General features: G+C 47.5%; 1 protein-coding gene across 7 annotated transcripts in view; it reads left to right on the top strand.

Moving 5' to 3' along the window:
* Window positions 1-16576, top strand: part of SRGAP2 (SLIT-ROBO Rho GTPase activating protein 2) — an 84439-nt gene extending 67863 nt beyond the window's left edge. For 6 of the 7 annotated variants that reach the window (XM_042884051.1, XM_042884052.1, XM_042884050.1 and 3 more), the window contains 5 exons: window positions 1780-1859; window positions 5482-5662; window positions 6059-6205; window positions 8266-8593; window positions 11217-16576. In XM_042884051.1, coding sequence (XP_042739985.1) covers window positions 1780-1859; window positions 5482-5662; window positions 6059-6205; window positions 8266-8593; window positions 11217-11600 — 1120 coding nt within the window. In that variant the 3' untranslated portion in view covers window positions 11601-16576. Of the gene's footprint in view, window positions 1-1779; window positions 1860-5481; window positions 5663-6058; window positions 6206-7364; window positions 7945-8265; window positions 8594-11216 lie in introns of those variants that run through there. The other variant, XM_042884057.1, reaches the window with a different exon arrangement.
* The last annotated feature ends 75 nt before the right edge of the window (window positions 16577-16651 follow it).

Here is a 16651-nt window from a genome sequence, read left to right as displayed (position 1 = left end):
TATGTATAATTGGATTGTATAGGGGGAAAAAGACTTAAGAATTCTTAAAACCTGCAAGAAATACACCGACAAAAGCCTTTGTCCTGTGAGGTGGAGGGATTAACAATGTGAAATGCTCAGCACAGTGCAGTGTGTGCAGCAATTCACATAGGATGTAGGGTGCAGTGTGTCCTGCAGAGTAGCACTGCTTTCCTGAAGGCACTTTGCCCTTCCTAACCGCCCTGATGTGAAACCCTGCTGAGCACAGAGGGGTAAAAATGACCAGGGAAGGCTACATATGATGTGAGGAAGAAGCATCTGGTTCCCACTGCAGGCTTCCCACAGCCCCGCTGTTCACATAGCTGCTGGTTGCTGCCCATAGGGCTCCTTGCTGCAAAGCATGCCTGAAGCAGAGGGAAGCCATGCAGCTCAGCTCATTCATTGGGAGTGAAGCCTGTGATGTTTGTAATTGCACTGTGCCACTTGGCTGCTCTCAGTATTTCGCCTTGGAGCTTGCAGGCTGTGTTGCCCTGTGGGTGGACGTGCCGTGGAGGTCAGAAGCAGCTTGCCTGGGGCAGAGGAGGGCAGGGTTTGGAGTTGGTGGTGGAAATTCAGGGCCTGTGATGCAGGCATCTTTGAAATACCGCCTTGCTTCAAGCCCAGAGCTTTGCTGCTGTCTTTCTGTCCATCTGACAGCGCAGAACAGCTCAGTGTTAGCAGCATATTCAGCCTACATGCTGGCATTGCAGGGAAGAGGAGCACAGAGATGCTCTGGCAGCACACCCAGCTGCACCGTGATGTCCAGCAGCCCCAGGTTTCTCCTCCCACCCCCTGGGCTTGCAGGCTGCCCCTGCAGTGCAGGCGGGTGCTTTGGCACTGGGTGCTGCTGGAGGCACGTGGGCTTCTCTGCAATACTTAGCTGTGCAGCGTTGGCTGTATGCGACATTACTTCACAGTCTGCACGAAACCTTAACCCTCAGTTCTGGGTTCCCCTTGGGACCTCCTTTTGGCCTTAAATCCTTCTGTAAACTTTATGAAGTAGCGTGAGGGCTTTGCAAAGGATGGGAAAGGTTGGTTCTGAGGCACTGGCTCAGATGTGGATTATGCACAAACGGGATGCTGGAATTATTCAAACCTTTTACCCCTTCTTTTTTTTTTTTCCCATTCTCTTTTAAAGGAGTAGGAGAGGTAGGTGTTCCTGCAGGTCCTGCCAGAATCTGTCTTTCTATAAACATAAATGAGTACTCCTGGTGGGTTTGGTGCTCTGTACATAAAGATTGCAGGCAATCCGTCTAACTGGTGAGATGGACTGGGCAGCCTGTGATGAAAGGGAAGGAGGGAGATGGCAAACTCAGACCTGGAAATATCACTGTGAATTTAGAAATAATTTCCCTCAGGAAGTGGCAGCTATCTCATCAGTCACATAATGAGCTAATTAGAGCAGTGGAGATGATAGCTGGGGGAATCGTTCTGGCATAGCAGAGAGGAGCTAGACCCAATGTGCCATTGCTGTCTGACTCCTAAAGATCTCCAGAGCCCTGGGCTGCAGGGTCTGAAGTTAGACTGTTCTGACAGCATACAGAAGCTCTTGCTTAAGCAAATCAGAGCTTGCTTTGGTTGGGTTTTACAAGCTGACTTCAGCACATGCAAATGCATCCATCGCAGTGAAACCTGGCTATTGGCTTCCCAAATGAATGTTCCTGATTATCTTTTATTATTGTTATTATTATTTTTGGTGAATGGGGAAGCTCAATGAAGCACTGTCTGTTTGTTTGTTTGTTTGTTTTCCCTCCGTTTCAGTGAAAGCCCTCATGGAGAAAGAGCCTCTGCAGAGGATGCAGTGCAGGACGTGGCTGCGGAGCACCACACCAGCGATGACGGTTCGTAGCTCCGTGGTTCACTGCAGAACCCACTGGGGGTAAAGGGGATGGAGCTTTGCAGTTTCAGTTCAAAGTTAAATCTAAAACGGGGTTGAAATTGTAAAACATCATTGTACAGCATTTGTTCCCCTTGAATCCTGCACCTTTGGAAAGCAGCCCTTTCTGCCAAGCGTTTGTCGATTTAGCAGCAGGCCTGGGAACACTCCAAGCTGCTGGAAGATTTTGGAGTTGGAAGGCACGAAGGAAGGATGGAGCCAGAGGCTGAGTGTGCTTCAGCGTGTTCTCCTGCTCCTCTCTGTGCGTGCCAGGCTGTTCTCCTCCAGTAGCTCTGGCAGGGAGCTCAGTGCCTTGAGCTGCAGTGGTTCTGCCTCATGGAAGCAAGCAGACAAAAATCCAGACCTGCTCACCTTCCCATGGGAAGACAGATTTTAGGGCAGGGTCCTGGTGGCATCTCTGCTTGATAATTTTTTGGTCTTCCTAAGGAAACCCCATTACCCTTCTTGTGGCCTCCTTAGTAAAAAGGGATGCCAGCTATGAGAACTGCCTGGTATTTCCTAAGATCTTGGGGTGGCTGTTACACCTCCAAAGCCTCTTTTTTCAGTGGGGAACAGCTGCTTGTGAACACCATGTGGGACAGAGGAAAATTACCTTATGGATGTGAAACTGGTTCCCAGAGCATAACAAAGAGTGTAACCAGCATGTAAGGCAAAGTGACCGAAGCAGGATGTAGTACATTTAATTCTTTTTTGACCCCTTGCATTTTTCTTAAAGTCTTGATTTTATTTGGGATGGTCTCAGTTGTAAAGATGGGAGGAGGATGGCTTTTCCTTTCAGCGAGGTGCTGTCATTTAAATCTTCATTTGGTCATTCATCATTTTGGTCTTCAGCCATTTGCTCCGAAGCCCTGTCATGCTCCTGTGCTGCCTTTTGCTCTCTCTGCTCCACCAGCTGTCTAACAAACCCTTCCTGTGGCATTGCTGTGCTCCTGCTGGCTGCATGGTGTTTGTGCACCACTCACAAAATAAGCCACGTTTGAGCACTGCTCAAATGCTGCAGCATCAGTGCTCCTGCAGCAAGGTTGGTCATTGTCACAGCAACTCCTCTCCAGGGTTGCTGGGAGGGAACACCAGTGGGTGTCCTTGCACTGTTTCTGCATGGGGTTTTTAGGTCACTTATGCAGCCAGGAGGGCACAGTGATGGGAGCAGCCAGAGATTAGAGATTGACACCGCTGCGCAGCCTCTGGAATGGGATGGTGTGGGGCCCCTGTGCAAGGTAAAACTTGGAGGCGTTTTGGATGGAGTTCTGCAACCTCCACGGAATATTCCATAGGAAGTAGTTGGGAGGGAGAGTTTGGCACCAAAGCAGAGGGAAAGCGGGGCCTCCATCCCTTCTGCAGGAGCAGCAAGGGCTCATTGAGCACGGACTCTCCTGGTTCTTTGAGTTCTCTGCACTGCAGGTGTACTCAGCAGCAGTGCTGTGGCTCGGGTCACTCAGGTTTGAGTTGTTCTCTCTCCTTCAGCCTTTAGATGAGACCTTTAGTGAGGCTGGACCTGGTCCTCCCAAGGCACAGCCACCATCCCAGCAGCACTGAAGTGCAGATGCTTGGCCACGTGCAATCTGCAAATGCATTTTGAACAGCAAAGGAGCATGCAAGGCTGCTAAATGGAAGGAAACAAACCTAACTTTAACAGAATTATTTAAAAACAGGCTTTCCAGACTGGCAGGACTTAGCCTGACTGGTCCTTTTTCTCACAGCTTTCCACTCAGGGCATAAATGTAGTAGGAAAAAGCTACTGGAAATGAAAGGCTAAAATCTCTCCTGGATGAAAGCCAGAGCCCTAAAAGGCAGATTGGAAACATAAGAAACCTGAGTGCTGCTCTCATCTGGAACAATAAACACTTGTTAATGAAACAGAATTTACAGAACTGCAGCACCGTCGCTTTCGTAAATGGAAGGGGACACCAAAAAACAGATTTATTTAGTTTTTTAAGTAATATGAATTAAACACGATGAAGAAGCTGGCTCCAGAGGCAAAACAAGCAAGAGGAAAGCAGGAGCCAAAGGCAGACAAGTGTGTGCTGTGGGGAGTCTGGAGAGAGGCTGCTATCGCAGGCTGGGAACTCGGGCAGGCCTTGCACCCATGCTGGTGGCCAAAGGCTGATAATGGGATTTGTGAGGCTGGCCACAGAGTTACCTGAATTGTGTCATTTGTGATAATTCCTCTCTGTCTGGTTCAGAAATGAAGGAATTCAGTACAGGGGGCTCAGTGTGGCTGATGAGGATGCTCTCACCATCAGGTCATGTTTTGTATAGAGAGATGCTCTCTGGGTGCTGCTCCCATCCCGCACCCTCAGCTGTGCCCCTATGGGGTGCCCTCAGTGCTCTCAGGTGGGTTTACCCTACAGATGGTCTGTGGCCCAGCTGCTGCCTGGCCCTGCGTTGGAAGACCTAATGAAGACCTAATTTTCGAGTGGGTGCCCCCTCAAGGAGCGATGTGCAAAGCTGTGGCTCATGTTTGTCCTTCTGATCCTTTCTGGCTGCAGAAGCATCCCGTAATGTCGATGGAGATCTCAGGACAAAGTAGCACATCTCCCTCCTGGAAAGGAAGCACAGTTCTGTTCCCCTGAGAAGGAGCTCTGTTTCCATGGCTGTGCTAGAAAGCTCCTTTCAAGTAATTAGCAGCTGAAGTCCGCTGGGGCCGTGTGTTTGAGCTCATCTCCATTCCCCCGATTCCAGCCTAGAATTGGAAGCTGGTGTAATACGTACTGACGTTCAACCAATGACAGATTATAATTATTATTATTTTAAGTCTTAAAAAATAATCCCCATGAATTTCCTATTGATTTTCCCCAGCGTGTGAACACCCACATTCTCCCTGTGCATAACATGGGTCCCTCAGGGACTCAGATTAGTGTCTGGCTGCAGACACAGCATGGCTGCAATTCACCATGGAGCTTATCAGCTAGGAGCCATCAGCAGGAGCACGTGCTGTGGCTCTGAAGCAGCTGCACAGTGCAATTCATGGGTCTGCATAGGCAGCCATGGTGTGGGTGCTGTGTTTTCACTGGCTCCTGCAGCACATCCATGAGCACAGCAGCCTCCTGTGGTAGCAGAGCCCGTTCTCCTGGGCTGGGTGAATCTCATGGGCAGCAGAAGTTTCCTTCTGAATGGCTGCTTTATTTCCGAAGCAGCTTGGAACCAGAGATTTCCTTCCCTTAAATGCTAATAACAAATCCTGCTTGCCAGCCCAGAGGTGTAGTTGAGCTGCCTTACCAAAACCACCACGTAGGCAGAATTTGTCTGTCTTACTGCTCACTTTAATAAGGTGTTAATTTTGTCATTGTCGTTTCCATCCGGATGCTTGAATTGCTGTCAGTGGGTTTATGACATAGGAAATGCAGATGTGGCTGTAACGCAGAGATCAGATACACCTGAGATTGCAGCATCCTCACGTTGCAGGGACTCCCCTCTGAATCTTTCTGCTCTCTGCTGTCTTAAAGCACTGCTGTCCTGTGTTCCATGCTCTCTTTGTGAACTGTTCTGCAACAGGTACGAGCTGCTGAATGCTTTCTGATCCTGAGCGCTCAGTGAGTTCCCATTTGTTCCTTTCTGTCTCCTAGAGTGTGAGCCCATAGAAGCAATAGCGAAGTTCGACTACATTGGCAGGACTGCACGAGAGCTGTCCTTTAAAAAAGGAGCTTCTCTCCTTCTCTATCAACGAGCCTCAGATGACTGGTGGGAGGGACGCCACAATGGGATTGACGGCCTTATCCCTCATCAGTACATCGTCGTTCAGGACACGTATGTTACACTTCCAGTCCATCTGCGAGATGGGCTTGCCTAAAATCAGGTGTGGAATGGAGTGTTTGTGTCAAGATGTTGGCACTGCGTGGGGAGAGCTCATCCTTCAACCTTCCCTGCAAGGAGGGGATCCTATTGAAACGAGCAGAGCTCCGCCGAGGCGTAGGTGTCTGTTTGCATGGAGGTTTTAAGCTTCAGTGTGTGCAGTAAAGATTTGTTCTGGTGCTGGAAGGATGCAGAGCTGGGATCTGCTGGTTGCTTGCAGAACTCGGGCTCTCTCTTTTGAAAAGATGTGTGATGAAGGGTGCCAGCACGGTGCTGTTGTCTTGTATGTGTTTGAGATTCCGTGCTGCTGCTCCTGTGCTGGTTGTGATTTCCTTCCCTCCTCCTTCCTAGTGAGGACGGTGTCTCTGAAAGATCCAGTCCGAAGTCAGAGATAGAAATAAATTCTGAGCCACCGGAGGAAAAAGTGACGGCCAGAGCTGGTGCCAGCTGCCCCAGCGGGGGCCACGTGGCAGATATTTACCTTGCAAACATCAACAAGTAAGGACAGCCTTGTGTTACTCTGTGTAATTGTGAAGGTATTGGTGATGAGTCCCATAAAATATTCCCTTCCCTGAAGAAAGTCAATGAGCGCTTCCCCCTTTGTTCTCTGCTTTTGCCTCTTCCAACTGGCTCGCTTTTTGCTGTCCTCTTTCACTGATGTGGCCAATGCTCATTTAAAACCCCACTGGCTTCTCTTCCCTACCCCTGAGCTGCCATCTGTTCCTGTTGTCCCAAATACATCCTGTTTTGTAAGCAGAGGAGACCAAGAAAGGGGGGGGGGGGAGATGTGGAATTAAGTCCTCGTAACCACGTGTCGCCATTCCTCGTTCTGTTCCTCTGCTGTTATGTCTCATTTACACATCAGTATTGGGGTTTTGTTTTTATGGGGCGTGGGACAACCTTGCAGAAAGCATTGACACACATTGTGTTGATGGCACGCCTGGAGGCCCCATCTTGCCTGTAACATCCTTCCATCTCTGCAGCACTTCTCACCTTGCTTACTAACCGTATGCTCGCAGTGAAACAGCACTTCTCCCTCTTGCTTTAACTTCTGCTAACAAGGAGTTGTTCCCATAGCCAGCAGTCAGCTTATGGGCTGAACTCCCCAGATTTTTATGAGGAGGCTTCTTGATCTTCTGTTTACTTTATGGCAGACTTATCCCCTAAATCCTTCTGATTGATTACTTGTTTATTATGAAAACAAAAGCAAGTATTGTGCAGGGACAGAATCTTAATGTGATAATTACAGTTTTATGATATTTGGAACTATCAGTTAGCTTAACAGGCTTCAGCAGTCCAAGCCTTTAAAAAGGATGTATTTCTGTGAATGCCTTTATGGACTGAAGTCCTGCACTGAGCTCAGTTTACAGCAATCAGCAGAGCTCTGTTGATATCAGTACTGCTGTGTTAGTCTGCATCAGCTTGGGATCCGGGCCTTCTTACTGTTATTTGTGGTGTGAGCTGTTGAAGTGTGCAGTTCCATCAGAGATCTATGCAGTGAACAGACCTTTGCTGCAGCTTCACCACCTGCTAGTTTTTGGTAGCGTTGTGTGTAGTGTTTGTAAGGGCAATGTCCACTCCAGTAGTTCTCCCTTTACTAGGGGACCAGATATTTAGCAATAGCAGCGTAAGACTCATTTTGTTGTTTTTTCTTTAGGAATGAATCTTCTGACCTATGTGTGAGCAGACTTGAGCAAAATTAAATCAGATGGTTTCGCAGTGACAGTTGTGCCACCCACTGAATTATTATTTGGATGCCAAAATCCTACTGGAGTTAACACTTTCTTGCAGTTATTCGTGGGGCTGGTGCTATATATAAATGGATCCTTCCCTGTATAATGGATGCCAAGCTTCAGACCTATGGCATAAAGTGTTCTTCTGCAGTGGCCTTTGTATAATTGGAATGGAATCATGCTGTCAGACCTCATGGTGCTGGGGTAGAAACTAAATTGTTTGGACCAGTTTACCCATTTGATGTCATGTTTTGGTTGATCTGTGGCCCCGTGTCGATAACGCCTTATGGTCCTGCTAAAGCAATGAAAAAGAAAGCTCTGTTACCACCAGCAAATATTGGAAATGATTGTTGACCTCAAACTATGGGGTTCTCTGCTTGCCAATCTCTGAAAATAACAACTTGATGCCTTGGGCCGGGAGCTTAGTAGACTTATACCGTGTCCTCCAGTCAAAACATTGTAGCTATGCTCTTCTAATGTAATAAAAACACATCATCAAAACCTGTTGATGGCACAGAGGGTTTTTTTTTTGTTCAGAATTAAAAGATTTACTTCATGACCAATTTAATTACGTTCCATCCAAGCTTTCTGTTTTTGCTATGAATGTGCACAGCTGCCAGACTCCTGTTGTTAGAAGCGTTACATGGAACGGTTTATAACTTCACTGTTTCACAGCGACTCCTAAAACCCTGGGTGAACTTTGTGATGTGGATATCTTTATGTCTCTTCCCATTGTCTTCTGTGTTGTTTTGGGGGGATATCTTCAAATGACAGCCCGTTACCTGTTCCTGCTTGTATTGACTTGTTTTGCTTTTGTGACTGAAGGCAAAGAAAGAAACCAGAGTCAGGCAGCATCAGAAGAGCCTTCCGTCAAAGTGACAGCCATGGACTAGGTAGCTCAATGGCAGAACCAGCCTCCCCAGGAGCCATAGCCGGTTCCAGACCCTCATCTCAGCCCATTATGAGCCAAAGTCTTCCCAAGGAGGTTCCAGACAAATGCTCCATCAGTGGCCACGGCAGCCTCAATTCTATCAGCCGACACTCATCTCTGAAGAACAGGATAGACAGCCCTCAGATCCGGAAAACTGTGACAGCAGGGAGGTCCAAGAGCTTCAACAACCACCGGCCCATGGACCCCGAGGTGATTGCACAGGTAAGGAGTTGCTTTGCCTTCGAGGCCATTCTTGAGTAGAATCACAGAGTGGCTTGGGTTGAAAAGGGCCACAGCGATCACCTGGTTTCAACCCCCCTGCTGTGTGCAGGGTCGCCAAGCATCAGTAGTAGATTTGCAGATAGATTTGGAAGTAGTAGATTTGCAGGACGTTGGGTACAGCTACGTGGCTTAATACAAAGTCTGCATTGATCTCCTGTGCCTTCCCTTCTGGCAGTGCAGTATTAACGTGCTCCACGTGAGGTTTAGTCTTTCAGCCTCACTCCGTACGAGGCACTGAGACTTCTTTCAGGAGGGGAAGATAAACAGCCAGCTCCTTACTCCATAAAAGCTTGGCCCTCTTCTTTATTCAGAATTCTGTTTCGACAATAAAAATGCCCACTTCAGAAAGTTGCACGGATTCCAAAGCTGTCAGCAAAAAGATTAAACAATCCTAACTTCAGGACTTGAGAAAAGTGCAGTATTTAGTGTCAATTGAAAGTCCTCCTGTTGGTTGTGCGGACTTGCCTGTGGTTTGGAGGCATATGGAGAAGTACAGTCAAAATAAAAGCAGGCTGCCGAGTTGTGCAGCGTTCACAGTGCCATCTTTATGTGCTTACAGGGACCAGCGTGATTAAAAACCAGCTTTGGACATAATGCTCCTCTAGTTTTCATTACCTGTTTGTTTAGACAAGTGCCTTGAAGTGAGGGCAGGCTACCAATGCACATACAGCTGTGCTTCAGTTTTACAGAGCTCTGCTTTTGGGACTGGCTCCACGTACAGCAAGGAAAGTCTTCCTGTGCAGCTGAAAAGGAATGGTGTTCGTCATACTTTTTTCTTTACTCTTTGCTAGTTTTGAGGCAGGATTGCAAGTATTTGCAAGTATTCCCTCTGCACAGAACCTGGTCCATTCCTGCTTTTGGAACCATGGGCTGCCACAGCAGTGACTGCGAGCACGAATGCAAGCTGTGTTTTTGCATCTGTGATTCTGCGAGCAGAAGCAGAACAGAAAATAATTAAAAGTCAGGTTTTGAAGAAGTCACAGCTCCTGATGGGGGGAACGATGTAAATGTTGCAGATTCCTGTGTTCCTGGTAGGATCTTCCCTTTCCCAACTGTTGGATGTGCCCGCACACGCATGCCTGCCTGTACCAACTGCTTTCAGTATGTGATGCATCTGTCTAAAGCTGAGGAATGCCTGGGTCTCAGGTTACAGGCAGCTCTGGAGACCTGACTTCTTGGCCTCTTTCGGTGCAGAAGTCTGTGGGTTTCTGAAGAGGAGGGGAAGAGTGGTGGAAAATTTAAACTGTGTTCTTATTCACAAGTCGGCAGCGTCAAGTCATAAATAAGGTCTGAATAAAAATCTGTGTTTTGCCCTTTAGCCCGTTTGTTCCAGTGGAGTAATAATACACAGGTCGAGTCTTCGTAATTCATCGTCCTTCCAGGGCTTTGGTTGATATAAATCAGTTTCTTTGTTTTTTTCAATTAAGCTCCAACTGAAGTCATTCTGTCCCTTCCTTCTGAATATTAAGTCCATTGTTTTCACTGCAGAAGTCTGGGGTGGGAGAAGAAAAAAGGAAAAGAGAGGAGAGGGGGAGCTGTGTGAAAGGCATTTCTCTGAGCCCTACAATATCTGTTCAAACGCCATTTAATAACCATCCCACATTTTCCATGTTTTCCCCTGACTTCCTAAGCAAAATCTGCCTGGCCTCGAGACAGACTTGGAGGGATCAGATTGCTGTCTCTGGTTTCTTCCACTGTTCTCGGACTGATGTACCTTCCCCACTCCAGCCTGTGCAGCACAGGGTGGCTGAGCCCCTCTGCTCTGAGCTCTGTGTGATGTGGAGGTCCTGACACAGCTGGGAACAAAGCAGCCACTGTTGTTCATATCAGAATTCTTCTGATGTTCGTGTCAATAACTGTAACGCTCGATAGAATGATGGGGTGACAGCTGGAACTTCTGCATTTCTGATACCTTCTCTGTTTTTTGGAAACGTTGAAGTTTTGAGTCCTAATAGTGTTATGGGAAGGTAAGACCACATGGGCAGCAGGAAAGCCAGCAAGGCAGCAACAGCACATCATAGAATCACAAGGTTGGAAAGGACCTACAGGATCATCTAGTCCAACCGTCCTCCTATCACCATTGCTACCCACTAAGCTACTAAACCATATCTCATAGCACCTCGTTCAGAGTTCAGCATTCAGTGTCGGAATCTTCAGCCTCTTCCTTTCTTTTGCATATTTCCTCTCCTAAATCTCCCACAAGAATGGCCCCGTTGCACCACGTGCTTTTGTGTTCGCTGCTGCATTTTGGGATTGTAGTCATCTCTGATGGCTAAGCAGCAGCTGGAGACGTTGGGATCTGCAAAGGACTGAAGTCGTGTTAGCAATTACAGTTTACTCCCCAATGGTGAGAAATATTACTCAGTGCATAACTTTATGTGGGATATGTTTGTCTTGGGGCTCACTTTGACACTTGAAGATGACCTTCCAGTTGACCTGCCAAGATGATCTGAGCGCTGATGTTTACAGAATGAAGGGGAGCATGTAGTTCTCCAGCACTGAATTCTCCCTACTTATTTACGTGTCTGACTTACTCCATTTCATTTCTCTTTTGTGTTTGCAGGACATTGAAGCTACGATGAACTCCGCTCTGAACGAGCTGCGGGAGCTGGAAAGGCAGAGCAGCGTCAAGCACACACCAGATGTCGTCCTCGATACTCTGGAGCCTTTGAAAACATCCCCAGTGGTGGCTCCCACATCCGAGCCTTCCAGCCCCCTGCACACCCAGATCCTCAAGGACACTGAGCCAGCCTTCCAGCGCAGCGCCAGCACGGCCGGCGACATCCCCTGCACCTTCAGGCCAGTGAAGTCAGTCAAAATGGCCACGCAGGTCAAACCCCCCGCAACGCGGCCAAAGCCTGCAGTTTTCCCCAAAACCAACACCACAAGCCCTGGCGTTGCCTCCTCTGCATCTCAGCAGCCTGCTGACAAGTCCTGTACTGTCTGATAAACTCGATGCTGCTCTGTGGGTCCAGCCGTGTTGTTTGAGATGAAGAGACTGTGCTAAAGACGTTAGAATTCCTATTTAATTGAATCCTGAACTTGTGCTGAAGGTTTGTGGTGAACTGCTCCCTCCTGCTGGGAGCAGACTCAGTGCTAACAGCCTCATCCTGGTGGTGTCCGTAAGGTGAAGCCCTTCGTGCCACGCATGGGAAATCCAATATCAGGTCACTGTGAAGCTGAGGAGGAAAACAAAACAGCACTGAGTTGGATCTTGGTTTCTCACTGACGCCTTGCTCCAAGCGTTTGGCTGCTGGAGGGAATATTTGGCAGTGTCATGTTTTGAGTACTGATGTAGTGACTTTATATATAATTCCGTGTTTCGTCTATGGCAGGGGAACAGTAGGGTAGGTTTTAGTCTATTGCATGTTTTGGTGCCACTCGTTTTGTGGAGCTTGGATGGGCTCCTTCTTGTGCATTGTTACGACGTCGCCCGCTGGTGCCACTGTGGTTAAGGGTCTGTCTGGACTTCCATGCCATCCCTGGGTTTTGTTTGTTTGCTGCCCCGTTCCTCCCCGCAGGGCTTTTGGTCATCCAGCCTCATCCTTTCGATGACACATCATGAAAAATAGTTTCCTCTGGGATACTCGTAGGTTTTGTGGAATGATACGTGATGTGTGTATGTGCAGATATGAACAGATATGTTCCTGGGGTCTAGGAGCGTAACAAAGGGCCCAGTTGTTGCTTATGGACAATCTGGCTGTTTTTCTCCTTGGCTCTCCCATGTCTAAAAACAGCTTCATTGTTTTGCAGTGTACTTTTAGCCCATGGGCTGCGATGTGGCGTGTGGGATGGGGAGACTGAATGTAAAAAACAAGCAAACTTCAGAAATGCAGCATCCTCTCATGGGGTCCCACTTTGTAATGCACACGTTCTTGTTTTGGTCGTGTATCAGGATGGATCCTTAACAGAAATCCCAGTGACAAGCACTGTAAAACTTCGACCACAAGTTCTCAAGCTCTGTATCTTCCCTCCCCCCTCCCCCCCATTCCTCCATTCCTCACTTCAGGGTGAGCTGCCCTGGGGTCTGCTCTCATAGAGCAGCACTGCGTGGGACGGTGCCATGGCAGCATGCAGATCCTGGAGTGCTCGTGTTGGATGGCTGCCTCTGGAGGACTCTGGACATTGGAATGAACTTTTAGTACATGTATTTATAGGGCAGGCAGCAAATGCTTCAGCCGTCGGCGGGCTGCATGAGCTGTTTGTGCTCTGCTGAGAATTGTCCATGATGCTAATTAACACTTATTTAATTTTTACTAAGGAAGGCACGTGTGCCACTCACAGCAGTGAGGAGGAGCTCGTGGTCCTGCGAGAGAGGAGATGGACTGACCCTCACTCTGCGTTGTTCCCAGGCTTTTCTGGGATTTAAAAAGTAGCTGCACATCTGATGTTTTCATCAAGTAAATGCAGGCAAGGGCAGGATAAGAGAAGTTGTTTCCCTCTTCCATTTTATCTTCTGGTTTTAAATCTATAGGCTTCTCCCACTTAGCTTCCTTGTGACTGCATTGTCCTGACGATTGGCACTTAGCAATTAAAGAAAGAAAGAAACAAGCAGAACTTCATAAAGAATGGTTTCTTAAATGTACTTTGTCTCGGATTGAAGGATGTTACTCGGAGAAGTGAAGGCGTTTCACTGTGTCCATCCCCACCTGTACAGAAGTCATACAGCTGTATTACGCCCTGCGGGAGGGATCCCCCAGCGACCAGCCAACATTGCTCTCAGGTTCTGATGGACTTCTACCACCAAGGAATCACTTGGTCTTTTGGGGAATAAGAACTGAACTCGCAATTTTTTTGCTCAGGCAGAACTTTCTGGCATTTACTTTACGTAGGGAATTTTTGCTTTTGTTTTGTTTGGTCGCGTACGACCGATTACTCTGTGTCAAGAGCAGGATCTCTGTGAAATTTACTTTGACTCATTTGTAATGCCTTATTTTCTTTATATTTTTATGCCTAGCATTCATGTTTCTAGGAACAAGTGTCCAGCCACGCACAGCACATCTGGAGGAGATGCTCTTTTCTGTCTCTGAGGTCTGAATGAGTGGAAATTGAGAGATAAAGACTTCAGGTGACTCTGTCTGTATATGAATTACTGTGCTTATCTCTAGCATCCACAGCTCTGGGACAATCCTACTCCAAGAGGAACATGATTAGCAGGATAAACTGTATACCGAGCAACTCAACTGGAATTTTGGTGTGCACTGTGATCGACACTTAAACCTACAGCAAGCAATATGGCAGACTGAAGAACTTCTCCTCTTCTGCGTGGCCTGGGCTCGTCCAGCCAGCAGGAAACGCACAGATATGGGGGGAACTCGAGCAGGAAATCCGTCGCTTAGCTGCTTCGCTCCGTGAGCATCCCAGGCTGAGCATCGTTGCCATCGTGGTTTACTGCCATGGGGCACTGGGGAGGTGGGGAAGGAAAACTGGAGGTGTCCACACCGTCCTGCAGAGGCAGCGGGCGTCTGGTGCAGGAGGGGATGGTGTGGGTGAGGAAGGCACGGTGGTTTGCCTGGGGAGGAGTCGCCCTGACTTCCTATCTTCGTGTTCAGAAGAAATATTTGCTCTTCCATGGAAATTCTTTCATGACTTTTATGTAATGTATGGTGTCGGATATAAAGACAAGCAGTGTTTGATAACTGGAATAACGTATGTCTGTTTGATAGTGCTTTGTATGAACAAAGGCTTCTTGTTCATCAGATGTTGGATTCGAGTAATCCAAAGCAAAACTTTTAAAATAGGGTTTTAGGTGAGCAGTCTTAATAGTTTGGGAAGCTGTAACCTCTCATGTTTTATTTCCCTTGTTGGGAACTGAGCAGTGTGCTTTCATGGTTGCTAAATTTCTGCCTCTCTGAGGCAATCCAAAGGCTCTCAGTTATCTCTTGTACGTGTTCTTCATGTCAGAGAAGAACATGGCCCATGTTCTTCAGTGGGACGTGAACCAGCTCTCTCACTTGATCTGTACTGGCTATTTTCTTGCAATGAAAGTGATTAAATAATTAGAGTGCACTGTGACAGCAGAAAAAAAAAAAAAATCCGTGTTATATATGTATGTATTTTGATACCTGTTGAAAAGGAGTCTTTGGGTTTCCTGTGATGAATACCTCATATGTTGAATTTTTTGGGTTTTTGTTGAATTGTATTTGTTTTTTTGTTCTTTTCTTTTTAAGGCAAGATTGTTCTTGCTCAAAAGTAGGTTAAGGTAACCAAGTTCTCATAAATTTATTTACAGAATCCAAACCCTTCAGAGTTCGGCAAGAAATTCCATCTGTTCCGGTTCCTATCTGGAGTAATATTGAGACCATGGAGGTCTGTGCAGATGGAGTTTGCTGCCTCATTTCTTTCCTCCTGTGTGTCAGAACCTCAGATTCAGTTGAATTCAGCTGCGCGTGCTTTGGGTTTTGCTGAGCGTTTGAGGGATTTTCTTCCCGGTGTCTCTAGGTAGCACTTCAGACCCTTTGCATCCATTTACCTGATGGACTGGAATGCTCTGCATGCAGAGGGAAGCCTGGAGGCAGGTGGTGGTTCTCACAGTGCGTGGTTTGCTCATCAGGCAGCTGTGGTGATGGAGAAAGGCCCATAGGGACAGCTGGAGGGGCTCCTTGACTGGTGGGCAGCTTGTGGTCCCTGTGCCTGGCAGGATCCGGCCCTGACCTCGTGGAGATGCTCTGCAATGAGCAGATGCCTTTCCTCACTGCTCTATGAACCACCAGCAAGGGGAAAAACGAAACAAAACAAAAAACCATAGGAACCTTTAGGCAATCCCATCACTACCGGGGCAGAATGAACAAACGAAGGCTTTATTTATTGTGAGGTTTTTAGTCGTAGCCTTTTTGTGGGCTCTGCTGGCAGCCGCGGGGCCACGGCTGGAGGTGCTGAGCTCTGATGGGCCGTGCTGAGCTTCGGCTCTGAGCTCACACATCACCTGCTGAGAACCCTCCTGGATCCATTCCTGCTTGTCTCTCCATTTCCTGGTACTTGAAACCAATACTTGACCACAGCGGTGCTGGGCAGGGCTCAGTTCTTGGGGCCTTTGGGTGGACCTGGAGAAGCCAACGCAACTCAAGGCCTGAAAAACGATGATTATATATATATATATATATTTTCCTTTTTGTGCTTCCTATAACGTGGTCAGAGACGAAAGCGTCGTTCTTTGAAGATGGGCCAAAAAGAGGCGAGGGCAGCTCCCTGCTGTGCTGATACTTGAGGTACCACGCTTGGTACAGGGTAAACACTGAGCGGTTTGCAATGGAAACAAGAGGAGGATCCTTCACTTAAAGGCACTGTAGTAACTTTATGCTTGAAGTGGACTTCACCCTTCCTTTCTCTTCAGGCGCAGCCCTGTGGTTGAATAAATGAAGTCCAATGGACTTGGACTCGTGTGCGTGTGCCAAACTGCTGGAGCAATACTTGGAGCAGCAGGTTCTGTACCAGACCAGCTCTATGTAGCCAAAACAGGGCCAACACTGAAACCACCTCCGATGCACATTGAACAGCAGCCACGTTATGGTTCGACTGTACTGGAGTAGAAAATCTGACTGCAAAGTCTGGAAACTGCATTCTGTTGGTCCAAAGCTTCAGTCCTGCAATGGGCTCTGCGTTGGGGTTTTGGGTTTTGTTAACAGCGGTGGTTTGGTGGGATGGGATGTTCTTGCTTCAACAGTTTCCATTGTTTCATGTCTTCTACACCAATATATATATGGTGTATATATTAAACCGTGTAAAGTTGTACTTTGTATATAGAACTGTACAATATGGAGGTACATCCTTTTTTTTTTTTTCTTTCTTCCTTTTGGTACAGTATTGTACAGTATTTAGGAGTAATATGTGTTGGAAATGTTAAATCCGTACTGGGGCTACGAACTGTATTCATTGTCATTAGCAATAGTTTTGGAGAAATAAATGTTTTGGGTATGGTGGAAACGCTGACCTATGGGTGCCAATGAATGATGTACGGAGTGGGTGCTGTGGGTGTGCCTATGGGTGCAGGGGTTGGAA

Source organism: Lagopus leucura, unplaced genomic scaffold, assembly GCF_019238085.1.
Source record: "Lagopus leucura isolate 7727_CA_CO unplaced genomic scaffold, USGS_WTPT01 Super-Scaffold_100043, whole genome shotgun sequence".
Lineage (NCBI taxonomy): Eukaryota > Metazoa > Chordata > Aves > Galliformes > Phasianidae > Lagopus > Lagopus leucura.
Note: the sequence above shows the minus strand (reverse complement) of the source record. Positions and strands in the feature narration are given on the sequence as shown.